General features: G+C 38.6%; 1 protein-coding gene and 1 pseudogene across 2 annotated transcripts in view; both read right to left on the minus strand.

Moving 5' to 3' along the window:
• Positions 1-519: 519 nt before the first annotated feature.
• Positions 520-2697, minus strand: LOC102740324 (non-POU domain-containing octamer-binding protein pseudogene; annotated as a pseudogene).
• A 575-nt stretch (positions 2698-3272) lies between these two features.
• The window catches only part of LOC102740026 (putative P2Y purinoceptor 10), a 63639-nt gene continuing 53538 nt past the window's right edge, over positions 3273-13373 (minus strand). For both annotated transcript variants that reach the window (XM_006726924.3, XM_081808617.1), the window contains one exon: positions 3273-4646. In XM_006726924.3, the coding sequence (XP_006726987.1) occupies positions 3554-4597 (1044 nt within the window). In that variant the 5' untranslated portion in view covers positions 4598-4646 and the 3' untranslated portion in view covers positions 3273-3553. The remainder of the gene's footprint in view (positions 4647-13373) is intronic.

A 13373-nucleotide genomic window follows, 5' to 3' on the forward strand; every position in this document is an offset into this window, starting at 1 on the left:
TCACCAATATTCTCTTTATATATGTCTTTACTTGTGAGAATGAGGTCTAACTGAAAAACTACATGTGTGATACTTTTTTTTTTTTAAAGGCTTAAAACGTATTTTAATAAGTTAATGCTATATTACTGCTCCATTTCTCAGAAAAACTCCAAAGATATCAGGGACAAATCAAACATGGTACACCAATAAAAAAAAATGCACAGCATAACTACCTAAGATAGGCAAGGCTAAGAGCTACCGTCCAACCTTCAGCATACAGCAACCCTGTTCCCAAGATTGTACTAGGCCTATCAAGAAAAGCTGTGAGGGCGCCTGGGTGGCTCGGTTGGTTGGGCCACTGCCTTCGGCTCAGGTCATGGTCCTGGAGTCCCGGGATCGAGTCCCGCATCGGGCTCCCTGCTCGGCGGGGAGTCTGCTTCTCCCTCTGACCCTCCCCCCTCTCATGCTCTTTCTCTCTCTCAGTCTCTCTCTCTCAAATAAATAAATAAAATCTTTAAAAAAAAAAAAAAAGAAAAGAAAAGCTGTGAACAGCAACATCATAGACACAAAAGGGCCATTCCTGGGTTGTCCTAACCCAAGAAAAAAATATGGAGGCAACTTAACACAAGATTTTTTTTTAAAGATACACTAAAATGAAAATCTCTAAGAGAAAATGTCTTCCTTGGGACATGAAGGGCTAATATATGGGATATAACAGAACCTTATGTATGTTGTCTGTGACCTCTGTGGGCATTTGCCTGAATTCCCATCTGCGAGTGAATGGAACAATGGGACTAAGGTCATTGGGGGATGCTTGTTTTTGTGGTGTATGTGGCAGTGTCTCTGGGGTTTGGAGGGTATAATAAGGAACCAAATAGAACAGGATGGACAAAGAATGGAATGATCAAGATTAATGGGGGCTCTAACTGGATCCATTTTGCCATGGTTTCCAGCCCCCTTCACAGGCCCTCAGCAATCACATGAGACTTCAGGAATGCACCACACAAAATCAATTTGTTAAATGATATACCACAAAGAACTGATTTGTTAAATATCACCCCTCTCTTGCCCTCAGCCTCCAGCAAACTCCCTCAGAGTAGTACAGGTAAGGAAGACCTAACTATTGGGAGGAATCCCTAGCACTTTTCCAGGGCAGAATTCTGGCTAGTCCAAAAAGGGTCCTTATTTTAAGGTTTTTTGGGAAACTAGACATTGAAATTTTTATTAGTATCAGCTACATTTGTTTGGAGCAAATTCAGCTCCAGGAGCTGCATGGTTGAATGCAGGAGGGGTTCCACCAATTGCCCCAATTCCTTCCATTGTAGCAGCTTGGCCAAAGCATTCAGTTGTTGTTGGGGTCAATCCCAAAGTTCCATCTGGCATCAAAGTGGCAGGTCCTGGAGGAGCTGGGGTACCTGTTGGCACTGGAGCAGGGGGCATGGCGTCTCTGTTGTTTATGCCCATAGCACCTCCCATAGCCATCTGGCCCATCCGCATCTCCTGTTCTCTTGCATCAGGGCATGTTCCCTTGAATCCTTCCTGCTGTCACCGCATCATTTCTTCCTGTTGCCACCGCATCTCTTCCTCACGGCGCCTGCGTTCCTCCTCCTGGTTGAGCTCCAGTTGTTTTCATTTTTGCACTTCTTGGTTGTGCAGCTCTTCTATCCTCCGAAGTTTTTCTTGACGACTCATCAAATCCTGCCTCATTAGCATGACCTGGTGCTCATGGCGAGCAGCCTCCATCTCCATCTCCAGCTTCTCACAAGCTTCCTTGATGCTGTGGTCCACTTGGTCCTGCTGCTGCTTCTCCATCTCAATGAATGCCTTCCAGTGCATGGCATACTCATACTCAAAGGAGCCAGGCTTTGCAAATCTGGGTGGCTGCTCTCCCTCCTTGTGAAATTGCTGGTTCTTTATAACCAGCTTCTCTGGAAGTCCCCTTCATCATCTAACTGGTCCATGGGCTCCACAGTCACAGGCCGAGGAAATGTGGTTAGCAGGAAGGAGCCTTCACTGCACCTGTCCAGAGCTTTCCGAGCAGCTGGCTTCCCTGAAAATTCAACAATGCCTTTTCCTGAGGGCCTTCCTCGATCATCCACGATGACTACAGCCCTTTCCACCTGGCCAAACACCGAAAAGGCTTCCTCCAGAAGTTCATTGGAAACATACTGAGGAAGGTTTTGGACTGTAAGGGATGCACTATGGCAGGCAAAGAGCACACGCAGCTGCTTTCCATGGAGTGACATGTTGTCCAGTTCTACTTTGGCAATTTCCGCTAGGGTTCATGTTTCCAAGTGGATAAAGCCAAAGCCCTTAACCTTATGAATGAAGACTTCCCCTGCTTTCCCGTATTTCTCAAATAGTTTCCTCATCTCCTCCTCAGTGATGTCAGGAGGATGATTGCCCACAAAGAGCCGGCTACGTTGGGTGAAGGTCTTCTTTCCTGGTTTCCTAAAATTCTTCAGGTCAATAGTCAAGCCTTCATTTTGGCTGCTGGCAAGTTGCCCACTTGCAGGTATTGGTGGCGGTGGTGGCTGCTGCTGTTGCTGCTGGTGGTGCTGCTGGTGGTGATGCTGATGATGCTTCCTTGGAGTATGGTTTTGCTTCTCCAAGTTAAAGGTTTTATTGTTCTGCATTTTTGCACCCCTCTACCGACTGTTCTCTCCTCAGAGTAACGGCAACACTACACAGCCTCTGCGGTCCCAAGAAAAAAATGTGTGTGGTACTTTATTAACTCATTATTTAAAATCTATCAAGCAAAGTTGTGACTGAGGTTGTATATAGAGGAATTAATGTAGAAAGATCATTGCACAATTGATTTTAATGTACAAATATAACAAAATATTTTCTTAATGAGTGCCAATATATAAAAGTAAGCATCATATCACACACTCTTAGACTTTCAAGCAAAGAGCTTTCATTGCAAACCTTGAAACTCTGAAGTTTATGAAATATGTTAGAACACAGCTCTCTTCTGTGTTTAAGGTGTATGTGTTGTGTGTGAATCTCATGATACTTTTGAGATATTTGGGATGAGTCTGAATTGTTTGTTTACCCAGGGGGACAAAAGAAAATGCTGATAGATATTCCAAGTTATATGGATATTAATTCCCACTACTCCTATTAATATTAAAAACTCTTTCCTCTTTAGTCTATTTTACTCAAGTAGTATATATTTTCTAAATAAAGCTAGGATCATATTGTTCTCCTGTGCATTTTTGAATGATTGGACAATTCACCTATGTCCACTTACTTTCAATTTACTTTTTGTTTCTTGCAGGACAAAGTGAAAACATTGGACCCACTGCTGAGGAAGAGTTGTGCAATTTATTCTGTTGCTTATTACTTTCTGTAAAGAAAGATATTTTATTATATGCCCCATAGAACAGTATGTTTCCATTTGGATAGAAAATACAGTCATGAATAATTCCTTCAGAGGGATCATTTTGAGGTTGAAAGGAAGGAGGCCATGTTTTGTTAAGGCACTCAAAATACAATTTTTTTTTAAGAAAAATCTTCAAGGTGACATAGCTAAACTGATAGAGAACATAGATTATTCTAGCTAGTAATTTGATTACAATGTCTTGGAATCATTCAAAATTTCAAGGGAGATAGTTTGAAGATCCTCCTTCCTGTGATGAATTTCTAAAGCACTGTCTTTGCATCTCACACATGACTGAAGAGCCAAACCACTGTGTTCCAAAAACCTATCACGGAATTCTGAGGTCATAAAATAATATACAATGGGATCAAGACAGCAATTCAGATTTGCAAGACATAGAGAAATGATGTGAAAACATACGGTGCTCTTAATAAAGGAACAGTTTGAAAAGACATGTTGTTTCACCATCATAAAGAATGGGAAGTTGAAGTGGTAAGGAGTGAAACACACAATGAACACCACTGAACACATCAGGACCATCCACAAAGCCTTTTTTCTCTCTTTGGTATTCTGAGGGGGAACTTGGAATTCTTGTAAAGATTTTCTTGTTTTCCATGTGCAATAAGTAATAATTACAACAGGTAAAAAAAACCCTCCAAGTTCAGCTACAGTTATCATGCCAATGGAGGAAGCCATGCTAATGTGTTGAAATCCTAAATCGGCAAAGCAGGATTCAGTGTTGTTGGCTAAGCCAGAACTTCTCAGAATTGGAAGTGGCAAACAGGCAGTCCCCACAATGATCCAGATGGCAGCACTGATGCCCACATCATACCTACGCTTCCAGTTTCTGGCCCTAAAGGGCTCGAGGAGAAAGTAACATCTCTGAAGGCTGATGCACGTCAGGAAATAAATGCTGGCATACATGTTGAGATACTTCAGGTAGAAGCACAGCAGGCAAAGGGCCTTCTGGAAGGGCCAGTGGTGGCTGATGTAATAGTAAATCCGGAGGGGTAAGGACAGCACGTGAGCAAGGTCAGCCACAGAGAGGTTGATCATGAAAATGATGGCTTTATTTTTCTTGCTGATGAAGCGGCACAGAACCCACAAGGCTACACTGTTGGCCAGAAGACCAGGGATGAATATGAGGATGTAAGTGGTTGCATAGAGAGAGTACTGAAATGACACTTGAAGATCAGTGCACTTTGTTCTTACACTGTTTGTGCTGTTACTTCCCATCTTGAGGATGTATGTTCCTTCCTTAAGGAAAGCATTAGAGTGATGATTTCTGCAGAAAATAGAGTAAAAATAGGGTCAAGGGCATGCCAGTTTATATTTGGGTATACAAATATATTTGTGTCCTGCCAAAAAAGTTATTCAAGTATTCAAGTGTGAACTTTCACAAATTCAAAAGGTATTTTTTATGAAAACTAAACTGAAAATATCATGGCAATCTACAAATATATAACAGCATTGTGGAGCATATTTTTAGAAATCAAGAAGATCACTGTTTTGGCAATAACCTTAGTCAGGTTTTCCCCTTAGTAGTCAGAGGGAGTAATCAAACTTATAGAGATGACCAACAAGCAAGACCTTACTGGAAAATTTACCCAGACATACATTCCAACACTTTTCTGGGTTTCTATATTTCAGTATTACAGTTGTCTCCATCTGCATTTTCAAAGTTTGAGATCTAGCTGAGTTTCCAATCATTAATGCTGGAAAAGACTAAAACTGAATCAATTTTAAATTGCAACCTTATCAGGGTTTAGGTGACTGCTGAGATGAGTCTGTGAACCTTTGGGAATGAAACACAAGATAAGGGCCTGGGAAGGGCTGGCAGGTCACCAGTCCTTGAAAGGATGGAAACTCGGAAAAAATGGTGCAATGCAGATAAACTTTAGCTCCTTCAGAATTTGGCTGAGGGCAAAGTTAGTCCTGCTTGTATGTCATGACACTTTTCTTGAAGCTTCTGTAGCTTTAAAGATCTGTGTTTATTAACAGAATTATGTCAGCTTCAGACATTCACATTTATTGAGACTATCCTTGCTACCATTTCAAACAACTACCAGAGTATGTGAAAAACTAGAAGGTATCTAGTGGTAGTTACAGCAAAAAGAGCTATCTCTAATTCAGATCTTGAGGCAAGTTGAGTGAAAAGTTATTAATTTTGAATTGTTACATTTTTAACAATCATAATTGTTAAAGAGTTCTTCCTTCTAGTGAGTTAAAATCTGTATCCCTGTCATTTTAACCTAGTTCTGCCTATCAATGTCAAGTAAAGTTTACCCCCTGTTGCACATGAAACTCTTTAAATATCTGAAGACAGCAATCCTGTCTCTTCCTTTATCCAGGTTCACCCCTAAATTCACCCCTAAAATGCAGAGTCCCACTTCTTGGTTTTCTTTTGGATCAGATCATTATTGCTTTTGACCCAAAACCACTATAAAACAGCTTATTTTAACCTTTGAAAATGACAGTTTACTCAAACGTTTGATATTCTCGGGAAATATAGCATGCCTTTGATTGTAGAAACAAAAGGCTAAATAGAATTTTAATATTCCCTTGTACTTTTTATTGCTTGCAAAGGCAGTTAGTTTGTTTCACATTTTATGGAATTAAGGGGAAATTGAGACACACTTAACATTAACTATTGAAAGCAATATAAAGTCTAAGACAGTGCTTATTCAACCCAAAATACAACTAATTGAAATTGTAAAAACTCAGTCAACACACACACAGCCTATACAGTGCCAAATCATCTATTTGATGCCTTTAGACTGACTACATGGTGCTTTCAGATAGACTGTATTTACTGAAAGTTCATTGCAGTCAACCAGCTCACTCAAGTAAACAACTACTTTCAATGTTATTTTCCACAGAGTTGACTATTTTTCTAAATCAGCCAGTTAGTCTAGCAAACTGTAAATCGAGCCAACACTATCTGTTTTTGTGGTCTGTTTACCCACTGAACTAACTAAAATAATTGATCTTGTATTCTGTGTACTCAGTTTAAATAAAAAGCCATGTAAACGTGAACCAGGATTATCCTTTTTTTTTAAAACCAGAATTATTCTTGAAATAAAATTTAGAAAATAGTTAACATACATGAAGTCTTCCCTGATCATCTTTGGTTTTGTTATAATAATAATTAAAAATCACTGAATGCCTACTTGGATGAGGTGTTATGCTAAGTACTTTGTATACACTCTCTCAATCTGTCCCTCACAGCAATCTTATGCAACAATATAACATTACCACTGTTTTACAGCTGAGGAAACTGAGGTCCCAAGAAAGACAAGCTTCACCTCCTACAAGAAGACTTTCTTGACCTCTCCAAACCAGAAGTCACTTCTATGGCCTCACAGTCCATAGTTCTGATCATTTTTCTAGTGAGAATGCATTTAATACACTTAACAACGTGCTGTGGTTATTACCTTTGCATGGAGTCTCTTTTGTTCCTCTAAATAGATTGCAATCTCTTACATATCAAAGACTCATTCTCTTACTACTTTCTTTCCTCCATAATAAAGTGTCTCCTAAAATGTTTTGAACATATTAGGGATCCACTAAGTGTTTGTTAAGTGAATGACTTGAATGCATGATGAGTGGAAAAATAGGGGGAGTGGGGGGAGTCGCACTGACAGAAAGGGAGTGTCTGGGGAATTAGAATTTAGATGTGATATTTAATTTGACCACCAGGTGTCATAAGTATACCAATGTTCAAATATTTTTAAATATTTAACACATTTCTTTTAAAATCCCATTAAGGGAGAAGTTATACTAAAGGAGAGAAGTATCAACAACATCTTGTGTAACATCAGAAGAAGAATCCTTTAAAGGGCATTTTACAGAGTTTTAATTTATTTTATTTTTTTAGCTTCCATACTTCCTCATTTAGATCTCTGAAAATAGTTGGGCTTCTAAATTCATTAGAGATCCCTAGAATATTAGAGCAGTTAAGGACCATCAAGATCTCCTGATCATGACACTTCTTATAGATGAGAATACCAAGGCCAAAAACAGGGAGATTAAATTTTCCACATTCACAGGATCTTCTTGCCTTCCACTAGGGAGTAATATTTACTTTTCCAGGAACTTCTAAGATGAAACCCATATTTTTGTAATTACCTAATAATAATACAAACTTTTAGAAATAAACTAATGCCAGATTTTAGAACAGTAACCTTGACAGTGGACTATTAAAGCAAGAGTGATTAGGTTTTTTTCCCAAATATTCTAGGACAAATACAGTGTTTTTAAAAAGCAGAATTAATATTTTTTGTCCCTAATAATAAGATTGTGTAAAAAATCTGCTTAACATGGGTGCCTGGGTGGCTCAGTTGATTAAGTGTTGGATTCTTGGTTTTGGCTCAGGTCATGATATCAGCGTCTTGAGATTGAACCCATGCTGGGATCCATGTTCAGCTCCCAGAGTCTGCTTGAGATTCTTTTCCTCTCTTCACCTCCCCCTGCTCTCACTCTCTTTCTTTCTCTCGCTCTCTTTCAAATAAATAAGTAAATCTTTCTAAAAATCTGCTTAACAGTCTTAGATTAGGTTGTTTTTAACCTTTTGTTATTTCTTTATATAAGGAATACAGTTTCACATTAGAAAATAGAGATAAAGAAAAACAAAATATATACACATCTATCATTAATATTTCCATTGCTAACATTTTGGTGTATAACCTACATTTTCCCCCATGCCTATAGACCTATAAATGAATACATGTATAGATATTTTAACCAAATTTGACTCATATACACATACTCTTTTATAATTATAGTTTGTATTCAATCATAATTATTATGAATATAGTATCATTAATAAATAGACATTAGCAATCATTTTATTAATCAATTTATTAATAAATAATCATGTTAATGGGTACTTAGAATTTCATCAGAATTATATACCATAATTTATTTTACTAGTGGACATTGAGGTAGATTCTCATTTTTCACTATTAGAAACAATGCCTTGTGAAACATTCTTGTACACCCATCTTCATACATTTGAGCAACTATTTTCTTTGAATAAATTTTTAAAAGTGGAATTGCTAGGCTTTTGATCTATAATACCAAATTATCCTCCAAGAAGACATCCTAAGCTAATTCTCTTTCAAATTCCAATGCTAATACTTTCTCATAATATCACAATGCCAAATCTGTTTGTTTTCCAAATATATCAAATTCTTTTCAGCTGAAGGAAGACTTATGGTGTACAGAATTTTGACTCATTCTTTAAGGCTAACTCAGTAATTACTTTACTTAGTCACAAATCAACCCAGACAGAATTTATTATTCCCACCTTAACAAAGTGGTTTTCAAACTTGAGCATGCCTCAGAATCATCTGGAGTGCTGTCCCACCCATGGTTTCTGATTTAGTAAGTCTGGGTTAGGGCCCAATAATTTACGTTTCTAATAAGTTCCCATGAGATCCAGGGACTACACTGTCCTGTATACCAGCAAGGATTGCGTTTTATCTGAGAAACCAGTATATTATCGCCACACAAATATTGTGAATCATTTAATTAATGCTGTTGGCTGAATGTAGAATGTTTATTGCACCCTAGAGTCATATGTTGAAACCTAATCCTAAACGTGATGGTGTTTGGAGTGGAGCCTTTGGGAAGTAATTAGGTCTTTAAGGGATTAGTGGTCTTATAAAAGAGGCCCCAGGGAAATCCCTTGCCCCTTCTGCCAGTGAGAAGATGGCCATCTATAAGCCAGAAAGTGGACTTTCAACAGACACCAAATCTGACATCCTGATCTTGGACTTCCTAACCTCCAGAACTCTGAAAACTAAGTATTGTTTAAGATACCCAATCTGTAGTCTTTTTGTTATAACAGCACAAATAGACCAAGATAGTCAGACATTCTTTTCCAACCTGAAGGAGGAAACTCATGGACAAGTTTGTGACCTAACTTTCATAACTGTGTAGTAAAATCTGGCTTATTTATCTACATCCAATTATTTCTCCTATCTTGACTGTGTGGGAAAAAAAAGTGATAGTAAAACAAAACAGAAACAATGACAAAAATATTGCATTATGCTTAGGTTTTAGAAAACAAACAGGATTCTTATGTTTAAAAAAAAAAAAAACTTCTAGGGGTGCCTGGGTCAGGCTCAGTCAGTTAAGAGTCTGCCTCTTGATTTTGGCTCAGGTCATGATCTCAGGGTCCTTAGATCGAGCTCCACACCCGGCTCTGTGCCGGGTATGAAGACTGTTTAAGATTCTCTCCCTCTCCCTCTGCCCATCCCCCTACTGGCACGCTCTATCTTTCAAAACAAACAAACAAAACAAAACAAAACAAAAAAATATTCTATACTTCTCAATACTATAATGAAAAGATGAGCTGCTTTTTTTTTTTTTGAGGAAGGCAAGATGGCAGAAGAGTAGGGGACCCTGTTTCAACTGGTCCCCTGAATTTAGTTGGATATCTATCAAACCATTTTGAACACCCACAAAATCAACCTGAGATGTAAGAATATATATCTGGATCTCTACAAGCAGAAAAGCAGCTGCTTTTGGCAAGGTAGGAAGGGCAGAGTCATGAATCTGCAGGGAGATACTGGAAGATAAACAGAAGGGGGAGGGAGCTGCCATAAGCTGACTCCTGGAAACTAATAACATGGGAGAGCAAAATCAAAACTCTTAGAAATCTGCTCAAGTAAGAGACACCCCTCCCTGAAGGGGGCCTTGGAAATGAAAAGACAGAGTAGGTAGGGCATTGTGGTCTTGGGATACAAGGAACCACAGAGCAAAAGGGGGTTTCTGAACTGGAAGAGTGCCCAAGCAGTGAAGCCAGGAAGCAGGTTATGGTCAGCGAGCACACGAAGGGACTCTCAACTAGGATCACCAGAAACCACAAACCAGGCAGGTCGATATCCACTCTTTCCTTGAACAGCCTAAAAAAATCTGGAACCAGTGCCTGCAACAGGGCAAAAACTCGCAGAACAGTAGTGGCCGGGAAAGGGCTTTAGGGCAGAACTGGACCTGATTTTGGAGCTTCTGGTGCAAGCCGGAGCCCACAGTCGCTCACAGTTTTAAAAACAGAAAGGGCAGAGATACTCCCGAGCCCCTGAAAACACTTCTGGGAAAGTAGCTGTGAGCACACACTGCGGAAAGCTGCGGTTTTCAGCAGCACAAACAGAAGTTGAGACTGTTTGTCCTGCAGAGTTTATTAAAGAGGGCAGACTCCGAATTTTCTGCTCTGGGCCAGAGGTTTGGCAGCGGCCATTTTTGCTCTGATCCCCTGAGGAGGTGTGGAAAAGCCCCAGGATACAAAAGACACTCCGAAGTCCAGTCTCCACTGAGCCCATCCCCCAGACAGGGGGTGGGGCAACTCCACACTGGCAGGATTACCTGAGAAACAGAGTGGCAGGACCCTCCCCCAGAAGACAGGCTGGAAAATAGGTAGATGACAATCCTTTGGACCCTATAAGACTGTAAAATCCCAACACAAGGAGAAAATTGTATATTGAGCTCCAGGTGTGGCCTCACAACTTGTTTATTTTTCAGATATAATTTTCCTTTCCTTTTCTTTTCTTTCTTCTTTCTTTCTTTTTCCTTTTCTCATGCCGTTTTCTACTGCTGTATTCTTCTTTATACCTTCTCATTTCAACTAGATGTCTATTATACCAACTCAGGTTTTCATAGGCGCTTTTTAACTTGTATTTTTACATACCTATATTTTTTGTAAACATATGCTTTATTTTAGCCCGTTTTTCACTCTACTCAGTTTTACCTTTTTATATATACAAATTTTACTTTTCTAGTAATTTTGAGACGTGGTGTCCTCTAACACACAGACCAAAATACACCCAAGAACTAATGAAACACTCTGCTTTGTTCACACTGAGAGATTATAGCTCCCCTTCCCATCCACTCTTTTTAATTTTTTTATTTTATATTACATGTATATATAGTATATGGAGAGATAAAATGCTTTCAGGACAGGCAGAAACAAAGAATATGTGACCACCAACCCAGCCCTGCAAGAAATATTAAGGGGGATTCTGTAAATGAAGAGAAATCCCAAGAAACACATAGACCATAAAGAAACAGAAAACCTACAGAAACAGAGATCTTATAGGCAATACAATGGCACTAAATTCATATCTTTCAATAGTTACTCTCAACATAAACAGGCTGAATGCACCAATCAAGAGACACAGGGTTTCAGATTGGATAAAAAAGCAGAACCCATCCATACGCTATCTACAAGAGACTCAATTTGAACCTAAAGACACCTCCAGGTTGAAGGTAAGGGGATGGAGGACCATTTACCATGCCAACAGACCTCAAAAGAAAGCTGGGGTAGCAATTCTCATATCAGACAAATCAGATTTTAAACCAAAGACTGTAGTAAGAGATGTAGAGGGACACTATATCATACTTAAAGGGTCTATTCAACAAGAAGATCTAACAATCGTAAATATCTCTGCCCCCAACATGGGAGCTAAAATACTCAATAAGATCTTAGCCAATAGGATCCAATAGCACATTAAAAGGATTATCCATAACAACCAGATGGGATTTATTCCTGGGATACAAAGGTGGTTCAGCATTCACAAATCATCATGATAGAGTACATTAATAAAATAAAAGACAAAAACCATATGATCCTCTAAATTGATACAGAGAAAGCATTTGGCAAAGTACAGCATCCTTTCCTGATTAAAACTCTCCAAAGTACAGGGACAGAGGGAACATACCTCAATATCATAAAATCCATCTATGAAAAGCCCTCGGTGAATATCATTCTCAATGGGGAAAAACTGAGAGCTTTTCCCTTAAGGTCAGGAACACAAGGATGCCCACTCTCACCATTTATTGCTCAATATAGTACCAGAATTCCTTGGCAAGAGACAACGAAAAGAAATAAAATGCATTCAAATTGGCAGAGAAGTCAAACTCTCTCTCTTTGCAGATGACATGATACTTTATGTGGAAAATCAAAAAGACTCCACCACCAAGTTATTAGAACTCATACAGGAATTCAGCAATGAGACAGGATACAAAATCAATGCTCAGAAATCAGTTGCATTTCCTAATTTATCTGGTCCACAGCTTCCTCCACTCTATAATGTATAGCACTGTTGTGTACATTCAAAGAGTCAAAATAATATATGTAATGCATGTATTTGATACATAGTAATACTGCAAGAAGTGCTATTATTCTAATTTGTTTTGTATATTTCTTCTAAGTCATGAAAGAAGGTGAAATATAAATACATTTCAAATCCCAGCTTAAGTTCCTTGTACCTCTGACTTCTCCAGTCCTTGTTGACTTCAACTTTCTTGGAATAGCTGATGTATCTAGCAACTTATACTCCAATAACATCACTGTTTACTAACAATTAAATTTACTGATCATTTACTACGTGCCATCCACTTTAGATATATTATATCATATAATCCTCATGACAATGCTATAAGGAAGGGAGATACTGTCCTTATTCCCATTTGACCACTAAGAAATTATCAAACTCTTACTTATACATTATTATCTCCAACTAGTACATTATTTGCTCTTATGTCTAGGGTGTGGATCATGAATACTAATACCTTGACAAACCCCTTATCTGCACTAAAAGACAGACTACACCAGTAGTGGGCAGAGAATCTTACTGTGTCAATCCCACTGCAAGCATCCATGGCTTGATCACAGGCCTTTTCAGGATTTTCCCAGTTTCCCTTCACAGTCATATAGTTATTTTATATTCTCCAGGGACTCTGGCCCTTAAAATTGCTTTAAAGTAGATAACTCCATTCATTCTATTTTAAAACTTTCAGCCTTCCCTAATAACTCCATTCATTTTATTTAAAGCTTTCAGGCCTTCCTAAAATAATAGCTTTTCTTTTCTTTTTTCTTTTTGTTATTATGTTATGTTAATCACCATACATTACATCATTAGTTTTTAATGTAGTGTTCCATGATTCATTGTTTGTGTATAACACCCAGTGCTCCATGCAGAACGTGCCCTCTTTAATACCCATCACCAAG

The sequence above is a fragment of the Leptonychotes weddellii genome, chromosome X (assembly GCF_054177405.1).
Source record: "Leptonychotes weddellii isolate Sample4059 chromosome X, ASM5417740v2, whole genome shotgun sequence".
Classification (NCBI taxonomy): domain Eukaryota; kingdom Metazoa; phylum Chordata; class Mammalia; order Carnivora; family Phocidae; genus Leptonychotes; species Leptonychotes weddellii.